The sequence below is a fragment of the Solanum stenotomum genome, unplaced genomic scaffold, assembly GCF_019186545.1.
Source record: "Solanum stenotomum isolate F172 unplaced genomic scaffold, ASM1918654v1 scaffold17538, whole genome shotgun sequence".
Classification (NCBI taxonomy): Eukaryota; Viridiplantae; Streptophyta; class Magnoliopsida; order Solanales; family Solanaceae; genus Solanum; species Solanum stenotomum.
This window is the reverse complement of record NW_026024602.1, coordinates 355,536-378,327: the sequence shown is the minus strand read 5'-3', so window position 1 is coordinate 378,327 and position 22,792 is coordinate 355,536. Positions and strand designations below refer to the sequence as shown.

The 22,792-nt window shown below is 28.1% G+C and overlaps 1 protein-coding gene across 1 annotated transcript; it reads right to left on the bottom strand.

Moving 5' to 3' along the window:
• Positions 1–11,814: 11,814 nt before the first annotated feature.
• LOC125850502 (expansin-A3-like) lies at positions 11,815–14,653 on the bottom strand. The gene is made up of 3 exons (XM_049530350.1): positions 14,420–14,653; positions 13,688–14,006; positions 11,815–12,157 (listed from the first exon to the last, which is right to left on the bottom strand). The coding sequence occupies exons 1-3, from the start codon at positions 14,580–14,582 to the stop codon at positions 11,848–11,850; spliced, it is 792 nt and encodes a 263-aa protein (XP_049386307.1). The 5' UTR covers positions 14,583–14,653; the 3' UTR covers positions 11,815–11,847.
• Positions 14,654–22,792: the final 8,139 nt, after the last annotated feature.

Sequence of the window (22,792 nt, the reverse complement as noted above, 5' to 3'; positions counted from 1 at the left end):
TACCTGTTAGAAGTTGCTAGTTTAACTTCTATGCACTAATATCGTAAAAGAATGTTTATATGGTCAAGTCACCTAAAGAATAACTAATGATAATTAATGGTTCATAAAAGGTGTAACCGCTAAGATGAAAATAGAGAGCAAGCCATAAAAATACATCTAAACTATCGTGCACACTTAAACTATACGAGCGTCCTATCACTCGAGCTTATTTTTTCTGTATTATTTGCCCTTTTCACTCTAACAAAGAAAATAAGTTGAATCATATCATGTGCATACACAAACCAATACTAGGCAAAAAAAAAAGAACAAGAAGAACCTCATTCTTTGTTTAGTATTATTTTGATAATAAATAGAAATTTTGTGTACTATTATATACGAGATAAAAAATGAAATAACGAATACCAGTATAACTAATATATGCATAATTCTTACTAAATGAGCCCTTATAACTTGCCTTCATCTTGTGAAACCTTCAGCATATTTTTAGGATCTTAAAATCTTTTGTCAGTCGACTAAAATGACAAAGCGTTGATTTGGTCAAATTTATCTAACAATTTATATTATAAAGTTGTTTGAAAGAGTCAACAATTTTGCTCCTATGGGAAGTGACACTAAATATTATATCCATGATAAGAAATTAAAATTATATTATTATAGTAATTTTTTCTTTGCAAGTGGGATTATAATGACGATTTTAAATAATAATAATTGTGTTCTAAAGTTTATATTTTTGTGCATATTTAATGAATTTATCAACACAAATATATTATTTAAGCAAAATTTATTGGGTTCGATCGAATCTGCATGCGTTCTACTAGCTCTTATTCCTAATGAAGAGTAATGACAACATATTTTGGCGTTTAGTAATGATTTGATTCACATTTGAAAAGAAAGGTAATATTGGAGTTGATTTCATAAATGGTTAATACATTCAAAATAATTACTTATTTGAATGTAAAAATATCGTTTCAATTAATCATAGTTCATCATATCAGAGATATGATATGGTTCTGAAGGATAAGTTGGATATGATCAGTTCAATAAGATTTTTATTCAAGAATACAAAACTAATTTAAATGTATTTTATCTGTTCCATGATGGAATAAGGATTAATACACGTTAAACTATGATTTTGATTAAAAAGAGAGATTCAAGAAATGGTTGATATATTCACATTATATATAACCAAGTTGGATTTGATGTATCGTAACGACTTTACCATTGCTATTTTTTTGTAATTGGATAAAAAAAAAATCGTGAGGCAAGGAATGAATCTAAAAGGAAATCGTTATGATTCTCCCTCCCTTTTTTTTTTTTTCTGAAGAGAGTGATTTTTTCCCGCAAAAATCATAAAAATAAGGATGATTTGATAGATTTAAAATAACAAAAGAAATTGTGGTATTTGCTAGAAACAACATAATGAAGGTAATATTCAATATAGATTGATCAGAAATCAAACTCAAATCTAATATGGTACCTATAGGTATATCAAAGATGTATTGAATCGATTCACATATGATATATAATATAGACCAAATATACACATGATATACATTATTATATAGTGATTTACATGTATATACAGAAGAGGAAAAAACAGAAAATGCTACCATTTACAGCTACAAAAACCTATTTTCCCCCTCATTTCCACACATCCTCCGCCTCACCACCACCATAATTATCATCGATTCCGTCATAACCAATACATAACTTTCGTATTCTGAAACATCTACATGAAAACTCACTCTTGCTACCGAAAACAAGAGTAAAATCGATTAGGTGTATTGAAATTTACTTTATTGATATGATAATATTTCACAATTATTATAAAATGTATTATTATTATTATTAATAGACTATATATATTAATCGATTATTATTTAATTAAACGACTATGGTAAAAAAAAAATTCAATTGCACAAAAATGCCCCCATGAATTAGGGCCGAAGTGACAATTGGGCCTGGGTGGATCCGTTAACTATTTTAAACTTGGAAAAGATCATCCTATACCTATGTATATTTCCCGCACAAGCGTAGAGGTGTCAAATAGACGGATTGAGTTTAATTTGTGTAGAAAAAAATGAGAAGAATTAATAAATGGGTGGAATATTAATCAGTCTAAAAATTATTTGGATCGAAACGAGCTAAAATGTGGGTCAATAATTTTTTAGTACCTAACTTAATTTTTTTTGTTATGACTTTATCAAATAAAAAAAATATTTTATAAATTTCTCATGGATCAATTAGATTACATACCGATCCAATTTTTTATGAGCTAAAATGGATTAAATTGAAACTAACAACGCTAATAAATAAACGAATCAATAACCCGCTCAAACTTAAACAAATTAATATTTAATTAATTTATTTTTAAAAAAATCCCCATATAAATCAAGTGGACTTTAAAACTAACACATTTCAAACATTTTGTTGATCTTTTAAATGGAGTTTAGTGGGTTGATTCTTTGCTGTCTTTCATTAGATTTGGAAAAAATATCTTTTTTTAAAAGTAAAAAAGAAAAAAGAAATTAGTGTTAAAGAAGAAAGAAAAGATGCTCCTTTTTCTTGAAACTATTTGGTGGGGGTGGTAGGAATTAGGATTGTCAATTGTGGAATTGCTTTTGCTCAAAGAATCATATGACAAAAGAGGAATATATTTAAACGCATGATATATAAATGTGTATTTTAACTTGACTTGACTGATTTTTAATTATATTTTTCGATTTTGGATATATATAATTAATAGAATTGAACAAGTAGACGTATATGTCCTATGTGACGTATTATATGGCAATACACGTCCTACATGACATCCTATGTGTATCATGCTACGTAAAAAATCTACTTGTTAAACTTTACACAAATTTAAGTGTTTAAAATGTTTATGTATCATGTCATATTTAAATGTTTGTCATGAAATAAGGACAAATTATTCATTATGATTGATTTTTTTTTTTAAAATAAAAAATAAATCTTTTTTATTTTGAACTTTTATAAATCGAGAATCTTTCATTTTTATTTTACAATATTCGTAACGTAATCTTATACGATTGTAGACTCATGTTTAATTAGTATATAATTTGTAACACACAAGTGTAAATGTTTGTCTTAAACTTTGTGAGGTATTCTTTCGATTTTTATTTTTTTTTTTACTTTTTAAATTTTTTATATGTTAGTTAATTATTTATCTCCTCCAGTATATAGATGTAGGTAGCCAAAATACGTTAATTTATTATGTTTTCTTTTGCTATCTCATTTATTATTTATCTTCATGCGCATACGATGTAGTAATTAAACATGAAAAAATATGTGACACAACAAATTAAAGCCTTATATTTACGCGAAATAGTGATAGTTTAGGAAAATTACATAATATACGAAATATTCTCCTAAATAACGGTCCAACGAACATAATTTATTGCCAAATGATACTCTGAAATTTCTGATCGTAAAATTTTGGATCTAACATTTGTTTTAAAGATATATTCCTAAAGACCCCAAAAAGAAAATGTGAATTACAAAAAGTTAAAAGGGTATAAATTCATCTCGAATGGCATATATTTGGCTATCAATAACCCTTCGGGGTGGCCCAGTGGTTTGGGTTTAGGACTTCCATGTTGGAGGTCTCAAGTTCGATCGGAATTCCTTACCAACAAAAGCAAGGGGTTTGCCTTCTAGGTCAAGCTCACCGCACTGGACTTGCCTAGTTGTGGGTTACCTCTCCTATGTGGTCTGCAAGCTATTGCATAGGAACAGAGGTTTTACCCTGTATGCACCTAAAGGATAGTGATTGCGGGTTTCCTTTGTAAAAAAAAGAATAAAATTATTTGGCTATCAATAGTTTAGTTAAAGGGTTGACTAAAATAACTTTTAAAACAATAGAGAATTTTTCATTGCCATGAAAAAAAAACTTGGGATTGTCAAGTGTCAAGTGGTCCTGACTTAGGTATATTTTTTAAGGATGTGTTTATCAACCGACGAGAGTATGACGGAGTGGTAAGTACTTTTTTATTCTTAGTTGGAGTTCTCAAGTTTGATGAGTTTCACTAGATACGGATTGAAATTGCCTTTGTTAGGAGTGCTTTACCCCCAATGTGGGACTTTCCGGCATGAATCCGAATTTAATTGGGCTCCAATATGGAAGGGAATCAGGTGGAAAACAAAAATAAAGACGTGCTTGGCGCGGAGAAAAATATTTTTTGAAGAATGATTTCCTGAATAAAAGTAGTAAAAACAAGTACCAAAAGTAACGTTTCAAGTTTATTGCCTTTCTGTCCACCCGCTCAATGCTTCAACCCCTACCCTTGCCATTCCACCACCAAGCCACCACACTTCCCTCCCCATCTCATCGCTCCATAATATTTTTCTTGACTATATATAATTGTTCATGTGATAATATTGTTTTGCAAACTAACCAAATACTAGAAAAAAAAAACAAGAACTTTATTTGTTTCAAAAAAATATTTTCCTTCATACCAAACACACTCTAAGCGATTGTTTTAATATTTGAAAATTTACATACCTAATACATATATAAGTTATGAGGACATTAGTGTACTCTATTAGCTTATGCAAAGTAAAAGTAAAATAATTATTACCCCAGTTAATTAATATTTGTATAATTTTAACCAGCTACCTATCGAATGAATCCTAAGTAATTTCATTTTTAATTCATTCCTTCTCGTACCGAAAGCTTAAAAAAGATAAGGTATATATTCTTATTTGACTTATCCCTACTTTTTCAACTCTTTGAAGAAAAAAAACAAAAATAGTAGTTATTAAAACCCTAGATTTTCCATTCTTTTTCAATGTGAAAATTGACAAATATCTTTATAGAACCTAAGGCAAAAGGAATTGGCATTGATGCTTTCTATTCTAAGTGTCAATAAAACGCATTTCTACTAGCCTCATATTTCCTATTTTCTATCTTATTCTATACAATTTTGTGTTTTTATCATTCCAAATATATATACTATATAGGTCAAAATGGAATATTTACCCTTGATATTTTGTTTTGTCTATACATTTGTGTTGCTTTTGTTCATCCAAATTCCAATCATAGGTAAAAATGGAATATTAGCCGCCCTCCATGGGATAACATTTTTTTTTATCTCCTACCACTTTAATTTAGAGATAAAAATATCTTATATTGGTTTGCAATGTAAAGATTAACTTTTGACGATAAATCCAATGCATACTTGTATTAAATTTCAAAACTCTTTACAACTTCATCACTTTAACCTGTAAAAGAGACTTTGAGTCTCCTAAGTGATCTTTCATATCAAATTAGGTCTCTAAAAGCGACTTTGAGTCTCCTAAGTGATCTTTCATATCAAATTAGGTGCTTACCCTTAGATAAGTTTGGTAAAGTCTAAGCATTCTGTGTTTGTTGTACTTTTGTTAGGTTTTTCATATGTTGTCGATATCTGCTTTAATTTGGGCCTTAATAATATGATTTGTCCCAGAAAGTTCTACATTAGGTGGTAACATGACTATATTCCCAAGGGATAATTGTACAGAATGACAAATTTATAATCTAAAATAAATAGAGTAGCTATTGTTTGATTTAATTGCGCCCCGTAGCAAACGTTTGCCAGTCGCCTCTCTCCCTTTCTCGCTCGCCTCTCTCGCTTTATACAACAAAATTGTATAAATTGTGTTTCTATTTGTATAAAGCGAAAGAAAATTGTATATACACATGCAAATACATATATATTCATCTTATACACTTATAATTATACAATACAAATATTCCCCTGCCCAGTTTTCTTTTGCCTTTCTCTCTTTCATGTTTTATACAAACACAGGATATACAAATATAATGTATAATTTATGTTTGTATAATGTATAATTTATGTTTGTATTAAGCGAAAGAGAGAGCGATTTTTTATATACAAATATTTTTGTCAACGATTTATACAAACGAGAGGCTAACAACAATTTATACAAATGGCCTGCCAGCGAAATCATACAAATCTGAAGAGGAGACAACAAATTATACAATTGCTTCTTTTTGTATATGTGTATAGCGAAATAGACATAGCTTTCAATTGTATATATATAGCGAATTATACATAAATATGTTTGTTATGGTGCACAATTATGCAAACTTTGCTATAGCATACAAATATGATTTTTTTGTTTGCTATATGTGAAAGTTGCTCTATTCCCAATGATCAAGTTCGAGACTCCTGATTAAGGACGAGTGTTCGTATCACCACCACAACCTGTTGTGTTTTAATCCTTTCAAACAAAAGTTTAAATAGAATATCATTCTTGGGAATAAAATGCCAAGATAAATGTTATATAGTGTGGAATGGAACCAAAAAAAAATAAAAATTGGTACCAATTTGAGACGTGAGAATTATGAAAATTTTGCTTACCCCAAAATTACATTTTCACCCTATGATATTATATAGTTTGTTGATTATTTTTCTTTTTGATTGTTGGGGGAATTTTCACTAGGGAATATGTGCAATTTCTAATTGATAAACTTGAAAGATAAGAAAAATGGAATAAGTTCACATGTTATCAATGTCCATTAACTATTAGTTACAAAATTAAATATCAAAATTACCCTTTACTTTACTATCAACATGTCCATTCACCTTTATCTCTACTATATATACTATGTATAAGTTGTGTGATGGAAAATAATATCTTAATTAACAAGTTGAGTATGTAATTAAGATAATAATAGAAATAGAGATGTTTAAAATAAAAAATGTATCAATTTTTTTGAGATATACTAAATTAAAATGAATATCATATCAGACCCGACAGAGACATATAATTAGAATTTCATCAAAAAAAAAAAGCACAACTAGACAAGTGTACTGATTCTTAAGTGGTCCATAAAATGAATGTGGTCACCTCTAGAATGTGATTAATCACAAACAAAATAGTACAACATGCATGTTGGAAAAACTATGAACATGGGCTCTAAAATTATTCTCACTAAATGTATGATTGTAGTTCAATAAAATCACAAGTACTTAGCCCTACAATGGGTCCAAGACTCAATGCAATGTGTGGTTTCATGTATTATAAGAAAATACTATTAGAAACAAATGTTTTCTCTATTGTGAATTAATGAGAAATTTATTTCATAGAACATGATCTTTTCATGCATTTTTCATCAAACTAGTTCATTGAAAAAATACATGGTGATAAACAAATTCTCAACTGAAATATATAATGGGGAAATTCCTAATTTTTTCAATATGAGAACATTACTATGTTTTGTTTTCTCGCCGATTCAATTAAAATATCAATGGGTATAGCCTCCAAACATTTTTAGGTGGGAGAATAGTGATTTTTTAGTAGTGAAACAAAAAATTAGCGGCAGACGTAATTTTACCACTAAACAATAAACATTTCATGCAGATCTCATTTAGCTGTGGATTAACGATGAATTATAAGAAAATTCAATTAGTTAAGAGATTTTTAGCGATCAATTAGTTAGAAATTACCGATAAATTTCATGTTTACTAATTGTGATCTTGATATAGAGTCCGAAGTCAAAAGGGCAAAAAAAATTGTCAAAAATTCCAAAAGGGCACATCAATTTTTTTTTTTAACCAAAAGGGAAAAATAACTCCTGACAAATTGACGCCGTTACTCCTTTAAAAAACATAAAAATCGCTGCCCCAGCAGCGATTTTGTTTTTCAAAAAAAATTAAATCGCTGCTATGGCAGCGTCAATTTTCTATCAGAAATTATTTTTAAAAAATGGAAATCGCTCCACGTGTAGCGATTTTAGTTTAAAATGTTTTTTTTTAATAATCGCTGCCAAGGCAGCAATTTCAGTAGAAAAAATTTCCCAATTGAGTTACTTTATAATTTTTTATTGTATACTTTTTAATTGCTAGCAGCAATTTGAAAATAATAATAAAAATTCTTACTGAAATCGTTGCCTTAGCATCGATTATTAAAAAAATAATAATTTTTTAAAACTAAAATTACTACACGTGGAGCGATTTTCCATTATTTTTTTAAGCAGTCCTCGCCTCAGGAATTTTTAATAAAAAAAATTTAAACTTTTTTAAGAAAATGGCTGCTATAGCAGCTATTTCTAATAAACAATTTTTTTTTGAGAAAAACGCTACTGGGGAAGCGTTGTTAAAAAAAAATTCACAAAATCGCTGCCACAATAGCGATTTTAAAGAAAAAAGAAAAAAAAATTGGACGAAATCGCTGTTGCGCAGCGATTTTTATGTTTTTTAAAAGAGTAATGGCATCAATTTTGTCTGAAGAAAATCGCTTTGTCAGGAGCAATTTTACCCTTTTGGTTTAAAAAAAAATTAATGTGTTCTTTTAAAAAATTTTGACAATTTTTTTTGCCCTTTTGGCTTTGAACTCGCTTTTATGGGATGAACCATCAATCATATAAAGTAACCACATGTTGAGTTTTTGCTTTGTGCCTCATGAGAAGACTATATGAGGCTAAGACTTTAAAAAAGAAGAAGCAATTGTTGTATTAATTATCAATAAAGTCGTTATAAAATTAAGCTAAGCTAGCTAACACAACTTGCTAAAGTCTAATTAACAAGTCACAACATATCAACTAGAGCTCTTAACATATATACGTAATTAATTAGCTCATAATATAAAATTTTAAATGTAAGTTCTAAGACCATGAGAGGCTCGAAAAACATTGCATACGTAGGCTATATAATGTAAATAAATATATTACTGCTTGAAAATATTATATTTGCAAAAATCTTATAGAAAATATATTAATTTAGAATTGTGTATGAGTCTTTTTATATTTTTTTTAATCACACTCTAAAAGTTAACAACGACAGGAACTTTCACAAATAGTCACTGTAACAAACTTAATTATGTTCTATAGCTATAGTTTGCAAATTTACGGGTTGTAGCTACAGTTTAAGCTGTTTCGTTTGTATAATTTGCGGATTTGTATAATTCGTAGGTTTATATAATTCGTGGATATATTTGTATAATTCAGTTATTTTTGTATAAACTCGAAATAACGAATTTATACAATTACAAACATCAAAAGTGTAAATAGTTATACAAATTATTATTACAAATTCCGAATTATACAAACGTGCGAATTATACAAAACTAAAAAGCTGAGGCGCGTAATTATAGCTAAAAGTAGGTCACGAATTGTAATTAAGGCAAACTATAACTATGTTAACTAATTAACTAGTATATGTTTGCTTATACACGTAATTTTCCCTTTCTAGTATTCACAGACAATTACTATCGAGGATAAAATTAAAAACAAACAATTAATTTTATTATTTTAAAATAAANTATAATTTGTGGGTATATTTGTATAATTCAGTTATTTTTGTATAAACTCGAAATAACAAATTTATACAATTACAAACATCATAAGTGTAAATAGTTATACAAATTATATTATACAAATTATTATTACAAATTCCGAATTATACAAACGTGTGAATTATACAAAACTAAAAAGCTGGGGCGCGTAATTATAGCTAAAAGTAGGTCGCGAATTGTAATTAAGGCAAACTATAACTATGTTAACTAATTAACTAGTATATGTTTGCTTATACACGTAATTTTCCCTTTCTAGTATTCACAGACAATTACTATCGAGGATAAAATTAAAAACAAACAATTAATTTTATTTAAAAATTTTAAAATAAAAAATAATGTAAGACAACTAATTTAAAGATTACATAAAATAATTTAAGACAAAAACTATGCAAGTTGCAACAGAGTCATCATATAAGTATATCAGTCAATAAATACCAAAAATAATGACACAAAAACATTAAAATCAGTATTTAAAATGGCTGCGTGAAATAGGTTAAGTCAGCGTCAATATTTTTATCAAGAGATCTTAAAATATATATAAAAAAGTTAATACACCCACAAATTAAAAACGATTCAACATTTACCATATATATTTATGAAAAAATAATTTTATTCATCGAAGAAACCTTAGACCTACCTAACTTCGGAGGAAAGTCATAATCAAATTAATTAAACACAGCAAAAAGACAGAGCTGAACAGTACAACAAAAGTTCTACATAAATCAGAACATCACCCCACTCTCATTAATTTTAATACTTAATTTATATTCATTGTTCAATTATTATTGCTTTAAAAGTTTTAAATTTTAAAAATATATATTCATTTTTGGTAAAAGGACTTATTCATTGTATCACTTTTATGTCTTTGACCAAATATTAAATTTTCAGTGAAAAAAAGCAATAATGCTCTTACTGTCAAATATTTTGCCATATTTGTGACAATAATGATTTTTTTAGTAATCAGACACATTATCTATTACTTAGTTTTGAGTAAATTGAATCATATCAACGTAGGCTAATGTAGTTTATAAGTTACTAAGTAAGATTCATATTTTCGTCCCAAACACTATATTTTATTTTATTTTCATTTGGTGTTGGTATTCATTAGAGCTCGACTAATTTGGAATCGTACTGCGTAGGGCTTCATTTAGAGAGAAATGCTCCCTAAAATATTATGAGAAGTTTATTTTATTAAATATGATTTAAAAATTTAAATTTAACTATTACTTCCTCTGTTTGAATTTATTTTTAGTTCATATAAAAAAAAAATCTTTCTTGTTTGATAATTTTTGACATGTTTAAGCCCGTAAATTGTAAAGTGGAAAAATTACCTAAATCTCTATCCCTTCTCGGATACATTCCTCCCCTCTCGGATACATCCGTGAGCTATTTAAGGGATTTTTGTAATTTGGGAAAGAATTAAAATAGAATGTAATTAACTCATAACATTATAAAATTTATGTAATTTTTACAACTTTTATTTACTCTCTTAAATGTCATGTCAAGTCAAAATAAAACAAACAAATTAAAATGAAGAAAATAACAGTAATGTCCAATGATAAAGATAGTATTAAAAATCTCTTAAATTACTAGGATAATAAACAAGTAAAAAAATAATAATCTATTTTTAATATATTGGTATAATGAAACGAATGGAGTATATATCTAAAAAAAAAAAAAACTATTTTCTATATAGGTGGGTGATGAAGTATTTGATTTCTGAAACAATTATTGCTTCATTATTTTTAACTTATACATTAAGTTAGATTTAAAATTTATTTTTAATCATGATATCTAAACTAGACTCATCATATGAATTATCCGTAGTTGCATCCATCTTATATTGTCCCCACTTAAAATGTTCTTTTATTTTATTTTTGATTTTCACTTGATCACTGATATCCACATTAAATTCCGACTAAATTTAAAAAGTCTTACACTAATAGTGAAAAGCTTCCTAACAAAGATGACTCCATATCTAAAAAGACTTAAACCCGAAACATCTACTAAACGTGTGATATGTGTTAGATTCACACATTAGTGAGTGATAAGATTATTTGACCCTTAGACAATTAAATTTTTAAAACCAAGCCAGCCACATGAAACAATAGAGCATATCAGAAATGAACTTAGCTTAAAAAAGTAAAATTTTATTAATAAAAACATAAAAAGTATATCATATATATTACTTATATCTTTTGGTATTCATTCATAGGAAATACATGACGTTCATTACAGCATCACTCCCTACTAATAGAGCTGCGGGCTACATGCTTTTTCCCTTTAAATCTTTTTTTGGGTGCTTTTGCAACCTCTTCAGCCCACTTCATAACACCAAATATTTAAAAAACAATACTAAAGTTCACAAGAAAAATTAAAAGATACTAATTCCCCTTGGACTTCAATACTTTCTCAGTAAAAAAGAGAAACAATTAAAGTCCAGGAAAAATTCTTGTTTGTGGTATATAGCTTGTAAGTAATAAGTAATTCTGTTTTTCGGGTCGGGTCAGTGGGAATGGGTTTATGGATCTAAACCCGGAAATTCTTGCCTTCAAAAGTTTGTCCAAACTGCCAATTAGATGGTGCCACGTTGACATTAGTGACACTACGATGATCACTAGCTTTAACCCGAATAGAAAGGGCTTGACCCACTAGAGGTGAATTAGTTTGCCAATTTTGCCCCCAATTACGACTCATTGCTATCCATTGTGTGTTTGTTCCTTTAATTAAGACCTTCTGTATGTCCCCTGCACCCGCAACGTTTGTTACCAATAACAAATTGAAGTAACGGAAACCGTTTATCGTGAATCGAATCCCTCCTTGTTTTCTGCATGGTACTCTGCGAACAATAATTTAATCGAGCTAGTAAATATCGAATAAATAGAGTAGACCGATCGGTTATGGATGGTGGGGGCCAACAAGGGCGTGGGATAATGTGAGCCATGTTTCGAATTACTGAATTTGAAGCAAAAAGAACAAATCCCAATTTTTTGTTTGGTCACATTTTATAGGAATGAGACATTTCCATTGTTACCCTCAAAAGTCACCTCAAAATTTCAACTTTAACATTACCTTATACACATGGTACGAAAACGCGTCATACTATTTCCAATTATATTTCTATATTAAAATATAAATTATATATATTTTGTCCTAATATTTATTATTTTGTTTATAAACATAAAATGAGTTAAAACGACACGTATTTTAAACAAGAATGGGACCAACCCCTAGTTCAAATAATTATCATAGTGATAATGAAACTAGCTTTAAAATGTTGAGAGATATGGTGGCAAGTTATAGCAAGCCTATAATTTTTGTCGGTGTCCCAAATGGAAACCATGTTTTTGCAATTTATTTAAATAATGATATTAAAAAAAAATCTATTTAAATTTTTCATTTTAAACTAAGCACACACAAACTTCAAAAATCTTCAAACAAATAGAAACATACAAAGGAGTAAAAATACTCATAGTATTTTCTTATTAATACTTTAGAAGAACAGTATATTTTTTATATCTACAAATAATTAAACTTTAACTTTTCTATTTTATGACTAATTGTAAGCCTTTATAGTCGCTCAATTCAAAACCCAAAATATTAATATAATTATGCAATTATTATGACAAATTTAAAATTTTCTTTCTTAAATTTCATATTAAATGAAGCACGTTTTGAAAGTCCAACACACTCATTCATAGTAAGTACTTTATTTTAATTAATGTGTTTTATTTTTCTTTTAAAAGATTACTTATTTATTTTAATAACTCTTTATCTTCAACTTTATACTAAAGAGAACACCAGATTAAAAGATATTTTAATATATAAAATACCTCAAATTTGCGATGACAAAAGAGAAAAAAAAAAAATTTCTTAAATACTTCATAAATAAGGCTACCATTAAATTACGGTATGGTCCAAAATTGTAAAAAAACAGTTGCAATTTTCTGCCTACAAAACAAAATCTAATTAATTGACAGATTTTCTCTGCATATCAAATCTTTTCCCATACCCACCTTCAAAATGTCAAAAATACCCCTAAATATTTTTTTTACTCCGTTCTAATTTATGTGACACTTTTCATTTTTTGAGAGTCAAACTGTTTAACTTTGATCGGAAATTTGCATGTAGAATCTTCAAATAATTAGTATCAAAATGTTAAAAAGGATTTATGAAAATTTTACGATAAAAAATATAATTATTTGAATCTCAAAATTCGAAAAATGACACATAAATGGAACAAAGAAGTAGCATGTTTGCAAAAAGGACCACAACACATATTGGTGCAAACCAGAAAAAAACAGTTAGGCGAAACTTCCCGAAAATATAAACGGTAAGCAAAAATGGAAATGCGTATCGGAAAACTCACCGGCGGTAAGTGACGGGGACAATTCCGGCACGGTACAGTCCGATTTTGAGGAACATAGGCATGGCGAGATCGAAATGAGGACGAGGAGGGTTGCACCACCCGCCGTCATCGTTTGGTAAAGCGAAGTTCGGCGGGCAAAAATTTGTCGCCGTCACAAAAATGGATGGATTACCAGGAAGACACCATTTGCCATCGTTATCACACTTTAATTCAAAGCAGGCTCCGCAGCTTAGTCCATTGTTGAATAGCACTGTGCTTAGCGCTGCATTATTCACTCCGTAACCTTGGCTGTATAGATTGCCATATCCACAAGCTCCACCTACAAATTCAAAAATTCGCCCAAATTTGAAAAACAAAAAACAAATGAGTGATTCAGTGAGCCAGCTTTTCAATTTTATGAGTTAAAAATCCATGAACGAGGCTATGAAAACACATCTTGCCATTACATTTCGGAAAATTTCGAAATTCAACTCGAAGAAAAGTTGTATTTTCACTCTAAATTATTCACAACAATTCAAAAACAACTCCTGTAAGTATTCATGACTAAACACAATTTCGATTTTTCAAATATAGCTTTTCGCTTCAAATACCATAAGCTACTGTTTTCATGGCCAAACACGATTATAACTGAGTTCTAAATCTAATATTTGTATATAATTAGCGAACTTCTCAACATGAAATTGAGTAAAAGCTACTGGATTCAAGCTCCGCAACTAAGAGAGTAGTAGTTACCCATAGTTCCAGATGCGTCAGAGCCACCGTAGAAGGTAGCGTGGGCGCTTTGCCATGGTCCGCCGGTATAAACGCCGGGGATTCTGGCATTGACGGCGGTGAGAAAACAGAGAAGAATAGTAGTAGTAATGTAGAGCATCATAGTGGCAGCCATTTTTCTCATACTCGCTCGCTTACTGCTCAGTGTGAAGAGAGAGAAAGTAGAGAGAGAAATGGAAAATGGGATTTTGGAGGTGAATGAAGAGCGGGAGGAAGGTGGGTACTTATTGAGAAGGAAAGTCACAAGGGCAGGGCATGTAATTAATGCTCTCTTTTATTTTTATTTTTATTTTTTATTTTTAACTTTTTGGTAATTTAGTTATACTATCTTTTTTTTAGTAAGGAAAAAAAAAACAAATACACTCTCGAACTATCGTAAATTGTATGCAGATACCCTCCATTATATTTTTGAGACATTGGTGCCCTTTGTCGTCCAAAAATTAGAGCATATATACTGTTTATATTAACGGACATACACGTGTCATAATCTTATCTATCGATCCGACATTTATTAAATATCAAATTGACGAATAAGATTGTGTCACGTGTCCCTATTTAGTCTTCCGTTAAAGTGAAGGGATTATATACCCTAATTTTTGGATAGTAGGGACATCAATGTCCCAAAAATATGACGAAGGTATCTGCATACCATTTACGATAGTTCATGGATATATTTATTCTTTTCCCCCTTTTACTATGTTGATGGAGAAAAAAAATGGAAAGAAATTTTCTTTCTACAAGTATACATGTGAATTGCAAGTGATGATGAAGAGACCTAATTTCTTGGTATCGAGTACGAGTTCAATCGAATTTAGTAAGTATATTTATATTTAAAAAAATTACTATAGGTATATTAATGCTTGAAATCATCTTTATAAAATACAGATTTCATAAGGTTGAGATTTTGGTTTCGTCTTTGCTCAATTGGCACATGAGAAATGAAATAATGGAGGTTTTAATGATTTTTGCTTAAATTTATGGCAAACACTTGAAGAATAGAACCTTGAGATTCTTGATTGTGTTATAATATTTTAATTTGTCATTTGGAGAAATTATTTATGTAATTTTACACAGAAAGAATTGTAAATAATTTGGAATTTTATTATATTCTCTCTGTTCAACAATACTTGTCCACTGTTGATTTTGCACACTTTTTATGAAATTATAAATATAAAGATAATTTTACTATATCACTCTTTTGGATATAATAAATACAATGTTTTAAAAAATGTAATTGAGAAATGACTATAATTAATAATAAGGATAAATTAAAAACTAAGTATAAAATTATTCATTGATTTCATAAAGTGGACAAATATTATTGGACGGAGGAAGTATTACCATTGGAATGAAGGATCAATGCACCTAACGAATGAAAAGGTTCATTAAATTCTTGTTGCTTTTAATCATATTGCTCGATTTTGAATAAGTTGCTTAGGATATTTTGATACGATAATATCAGAAGTAGAGTTGGAATTTTAAAATAATAATTTTATTTTAATTAGTAAAAATTAATGAATTCAATCGAATTTATATTCGGACTTCTTGATGTGCCCCTCGATAATAAATCATGCAATGGCAACTATACCAAATACTAGCAACTTGCTATCATAATTTATAATATTAACTATATTTACGTTTCTACCTTAAGTTTATGATCACTCAACGATATTAGTAGTTGAAGTCCAATAATTTTACCTATTACCGTGATCGTTTAGAAATTAAATCCAATTTCTTTCTACAAAACAATTTGAGGTGGGCATAAATTATTGAACCAAATCAAGATTTATCATATTGTATCAAAATTTGAAAGATCAGTATTAGATATCTTTTATTAGTATCCCATGAAATGCTTGTCGTCTCCTAACCAAAAAAGATGAACGGGGGACACATATCTTTTTTCTATAAAAAAAATGGTGAAATGAAATCATATAAAATAAAATTTTAAACCATGATTAGAATGCATTAAGTAATCTTTTATTACAATTTTCATGCAAATTAATCTACAAAATTTCTCATATTCTTTATGGTAATAGAATAGTGTTATTTTGAATAGTAATAACAATTTCCAAAATATCATGTGAATGAGTGAGTTCCGTTCAATTACTGTTAGCCGTTTGAGCAAGCTATGTTTTATTTAAAAAATAATAATAATCAATATTATATATATACCAATTTATGTTTTTGTTTTTTTTAAAAGGCAGGCTAACAAAATTTCTAAATTTAAAATAGTTTTAATTTATAAAATTTGATGAATAGTTAGTTGCTAGATGTTTTGCTATAAATAGAAGATCATAATTCAACTGATATAATTATGAATTATACCAATCTTTTTTGCACGCAAATATATGAAAGTATATAATAAAAAATAACTCATGAAGATTTGTGAATATCGGATACACCTCTTTCATAATAATTCACTCGTCTTCTCTAAATTTAAATCCGATTACATTAATATAAAATGAAATAATCATATATGGTGTCTCATTATTACAAACATATATCACTTTATTATTAATTTTGCATTCCTAATTTGTACGATACCGTTTAATTATATACATAAAGTTTAATTATTATTATTTTTATTGAGATTTATGATGTAAAGCAAAACCTTAGACATTTATATGATTATAAGTTTTCTAATTAAAAATAAAGAGAAATATTAAAATTAAATTACTTTTAATTATAAAAAAGATTGGACATGAATATTAACTAGAATGTCTTTTTATTTCAATTTGTGCTACATTTTTTAAAATTTTGTTTTGGCAATAAATTTAAGTCATTTTCCTCAACATAATGAACCTGTAATGGTATAGTAATGATAAGAATTTAAAATGTCAAATTAGTTAAATTTAGATTATAGATTCATCTCCTTGTTATAATACACTCATCTTCTCTAAATCTTGAATATTCCTATATATATACCAAATTAAATACATCTTTTATTTTAATTTATAACTTTTTATAGATAAAATTTTATTTCCCCAAGAAATATTCCCCCCACTCTATTATAGGTCTGAGAGATTCGACACTGCATGATAGACGTACATTTGGATGCAAGTGGAGATTGCACTCTTGTAAATATAAAAATTAAAGTGTTGAAAAATATTTTTTTAAAATTTTAATTTATAACTATTTTACTATATTATCAACTAAAAATTTACACATACATACAAACTTACCCCTCATAAACATCATCTCGTGTTAAATAAAACCTCCATCGTAATATATACGTACTATGAAATATATCCAACAAATTCGAATATCAATTCTATGTATATTGAGTCATCAATATAACTGAAACCATGTTCATTTTTTTTTTATGTTTCCTATCACATAAAATAACCACAAAATGGATAGGAAAAAAACATAGTTTTCCATTCGAACTACGATATAAGTAATACGTTTTAAAAATGCATTGTCACCCACGTTTTTTTTTCTGGGATATTTTTTTAGTTAAAATTTTGAAATTTTGGATAAGAAGATTTAGAGGTTAAGAATTAAAAAGAAGTAATTAAATAGATAGTTATGTATAATATAATTTTTTATCAGTATTGTTTTTATTATACTCACTAGCTTGTTCTTCGATTTAATTAGTATTTTCTTAGCTTCAATTATTGGTATTATTGAAAAAAGAGCATAACACCACTTAGGCATGTCGATTGAAGCAAAATGGTACTTTTCACTTAGAATTAAAGAGTTCGGGTTCAAACTTTGAAAATGAAGTTTTCTTTCAAAGGAAGCGCTTTCATAATGGATTTTCATATATAAGGCGATTCTGAATTAATCAAATTAATGAATTTTAAACATCGAGTAATGGGGAAAAAACTTAACTACTTTAATCTGTTATTTAGGAGATCAATTTTGTGTTTTTACATGAAGTTTCCTTAGATCAAACTTTTTTTTTCTAAAAAAAAATGTATTACTAAAGCCTAAATTCTAATGATCACGACTTAAATAGATAAACTCAATTAACTTTAAAGAGTGAATATACTATAATGAATATTTCTTTCTGCTTCAATTTGTTTGTCTTACTTTTCTTTTTAACTTGATTTCTTTAGAAAAAGATCTTTTCTTTCCCTTTCTAATAATGATATGTTTACGAGTTACGACCACACAATCAAAATTCTTAAATTCATTATCAAAATCAATATCAGACAAATAAATTAAAACGGAAAGAGTGTATAATATTTGTGACATCTAAGAAGGAACAAGAGTGTATATACGTGTATATGGTATAGAAGGACCGTGATATATAGTAAGTATAGAAGAAAAGGCAAATATACAAACATGTGAATCGAAAAATAATTCATTTTAGTTAGCTTCTACTTACATCTACAAAAACCAACCACCCATGTGCATTCACTTATTGCCCCTATATTATTTTTTTGGACGTAATTTAGAGTGACTTAATAAAATCAAAGATTTAAATTTCGAGTGGGGTCAATTTGGGTCAATGGTTTAATGCAACTTAGTATAGTCGCAAATAATATTGCTAATTAATTATGTGTAACTACAATGCGGTATTTTCACGTCTATTAGCATTAGTACACTTCTCTAATCATGATTTTGTTAATTAATACTCCACTATACATAGTATTTACTTAAAAAAGAAGGTAGATTTTTTTTTATTGTGTCAACTCCATATATTTACTTTTAAGGAAGCTACAATAATATCTTTCTTGTAATTATTAAATTTTTCATTATTCTATCCAACACAATAATTATTAACTTATTTCTCAAAAACTATTACTCCACTATATAGAAGCGTTTAATTAAAAACACAATTGTTCGTCGACATGAAAATTCAATACTCTTTTGGATTAAAAAAAAAACTCTTTCTTTTTACTTGTGATATATTTGAAAATCACGTTAATTTTTTTTTATATAAATTATAGTAATTAACAATTTAAAAAATATATAAATTAATTTTACGTAGCTGCCCATGACCAACCAAATCTAGGAAATCTGCCAGATCATCATAAAATTATTAAAACAAAATATTTTACACCAACCCAAAAATCTTATAAGAAGCTCATGTATGGCGATGCACGTGAATTTATCACCAAGCTAACCCCACCTTAGTTACCTACCTACCATTTATGACTATCAACTGCAAATTCTACATTTCTAAGTTGTTACGAGAATTTTAATAGGTCAGTTGATTAGCATTGAATCGTAATCTCATTTAGAATATTGATTTAATTTTTAAGTTCTTTAAGTCTTAACACTTCAGACGTTATATTTTTATGATTTAAATTTAGAATTTAATGTTTATTATGATAAAAGTTACTTATAATCACTTTGCAATTGTATAAATATTTTTTGGAAAAAGATAAACTATCATAAATGGTATGCAGATACTCTCTATCATACTTTTGGAACATTACTGTTCCTGCCGTAAAAAAATTAGAGCATATATACCATTCATACTAACAAATATACACGTGTCATAATCTTATCCACTAATTCGACATTTATGAAATATCGGATCGACGGATAAGATTGTGTCACGTGTTGCTATTTAGTGTTCCATTAGAGTAAAGGACATATATGCTCTAATTTTTAGACGATTGTGACACCAATATCTCAAAAGTATGACGGATAATATAATCATTTACGATAGTTTGAGAATATATTTATCTTTTTTCCCATTTTTTATATCGTTCGTGCATGAAACTTAAATTCTTTATCTATATCTGACCCCCACGCCCACCCCCACCCCCACCCCATAAACCCAGCCCAATCCTAGTGTGCATGTACACGTGTAGACATGTGAACTATATACCAACCATTTTAGCTGACCAAGAATTAATTAGCCGTAGTGTCAGCTGAATTTATGGTGGCTCGCTGAGAACACCCACCTTGTTCACTTTCTAGATTGGGGCGGATTTAGAAGCTCGAATATAAATTTACGTAAATTCAGTAATTTTTATTTAGATAAAATATGTATTCTTTCTGTCTTAATTTTATGTAGTACTTTTTATTTTTTGAGAATCAACAATTTATGTTTGATTAGTAATTTACGCATGAAATCTTTAAATTTTTTTAAAGGGAAAATTGATAAATATACCTCCGAACTATCGTAAATGGTATGCAGATACCCTCCATCATACTATTGGGACATTGATGTCCATGCCATTCAAACACTAGGGAATATATGCCCTTCACTCTAACAGAAGACTAAATAGGAACACGTGACGCAATTTTATCCATCGATTTGATATTTAATAAATGTCGGGTCGGTGGATTAGATTATGATACGTGTATGCCTGCCAGTATAAAAGGGTATATATGCTCTAGTTTTTGGAAGGCAGGGGCACCAATGTCCCAAAAGTATGACGGAGGGTATCTGCATACCATTTACGATAATTCATGGGTATATTTGTCGTTTTTCACTTTTTTAAATGAAATTTATATATTTATAAATTACGTAAAAAGTACTATAAGTCACAACAATGGACAATTCAAAATATTTAATAGATGTATAAAAAATTTACAGTCAAAGATATATTTGTATGAATCTCAAAATACGAAAAGTGAAACATAAATTGAGACGAAAAGAGTATAATTTATTAAATATTTGACAATTAATGTAGGTGTTATTGTAATAGTAAATTGAAATATTATAAAAATAAAAAATTAAATTTAAATTCGTATTAAAAAATTAGATTCTAATTATAGACAGTGCGAAACTCGTCATATAGGCCTTCAACTACCTTATAGACTTATGCACAAAAAGTTAACAATAATACAATACGGATTTTATATATACACACACTTTTAAGAAGAGAATAAAAAGTCATGTAAATTGCGGATCGTTTGGTAGCTAATTAGGGTTATGTATATATAATAATGTAGAAATTAATTATAAGAGAATTTATCTATTATTTTGTATAACTATTAGTAATGTATAATTTCGTTATTTTTCTATTGTTTATTTCACTTTTTATTCTAAGTATAAAATAATACATAAATTTTCTTATAGCTTATACATGTATTTGTTATGTGTGGTTTTAAATTGCAAATCAAACACCATATTAATTTTTATACATAAATAAGTTACCTCTTAACTAACTATCAAATATGATACCCACTGCGTCTCAATCCAGAAGTGCCGAAGAGTCACATCTTGAGATTTTAAAGCATTTTTTATCAAAGCTATTTCATTCTTAAGGTTCAAATTGAGACTTCTGATTAATGACGAAGAAATAGAAATAACATCATCTAAAGTCATTTTGCTTCTCAATTATCTTAATTATTAACTTTAACATTGCATTAGTCAATACTTCCCAATAAAATACTAGAAGGAATAAGTGGTCAACCATCTAGATTAGTGACGAAAAGTCTCATCTTGAGATTAAAACATTTCTTATTAAAAACGATTTTATTCTACCGTTCGAATTGAGATCATCTCTGATTAACGATAAAGAAATAGAAATAATATTATTGGAAGTCATTTTTTTCTCGATTATACTTCCCAATAAAATAGTTTCAAAAAATTAGATCTTTATATGGAGATAATATTATTATTATTTAAAAGTAGTTCTATCATACTAAATACACCTCTAGGGTCCTGGTTGCACATTTACCATTATTTGAAAACTACAAATTTAAACCACAAATATTCAAAATTCAAACGTTGAAAAACTTATAAATTATTAACTACTCAACCAACCACATTGTTGGTCATTACACACATTGCAACAAAAATAATAATGCTTCCTCACATTTATGCTTAACTTTTCACTTATTTAAAGGTATTAAAAAATAGAAAACTTAAATGTTGCTTAAAATTTTCTTTTTTGGGTAAAAGGGTGGGGGCACTTCTTCATTATAAACCGGCCTTTATGAAAATTGCAGTTTCCTATTATAAAGTCGACTGATTTGTTATTTTATGTATTGTATCGTATAGATTGAATTAATAAAATAAAGCTTGTTATTATATGTATAATTTTGTTAACAATATGATATTTGGGATGTATTATTACAATTGAATGATCGATCGTAGATTTATCATGTATTATCGGTATCAACTATCGATAGAAAATTTGAGATGCAAGCTAGCATGTAAACAACTTAATTATATTATATGATACGTATACTCAAATTTCTTCATAGAAAAGTATCTTGCATGCTACTCTAGTTCTATAATTGAAATAGATATAACATGAACATGATTACATTGCATTACAATATGTTACTTTTTTTACCACAACACTTGATTGATCTCCAACAACAAGAAATCTTCTTTTGTCTAAATTAATGAGTGACTAAGTTAAGAATTTATTAATAAAGACGATAGATTAAATAAGAAAAAAATTAGAAATAACT

Excerpts from the sequence above, each read along its gene's own strand:
- LOC125850502 (XM_049530350.1), bottom strand. The coding sequence starts at position 14,582 with ATGAGAAAAATGGCTGCCACTATGATGCTCTACATTACTACTACTATT. Across the intron at positions 14,007-14,419 it reads TGACGCATCTGGAACTATGG|GTGGAGCTTGTGGATATGGC; the intron begins GTAACTACTACT and ends TTGAATTTGTAG. Across the intron at positions 12,158-13,687 it reads GTCCCCGTCACTTACCGCCG|AGTACCATGCAGAAAACAAG; the intron begins GTGAGTTTTCCG and ends TATTGTTCGCAG.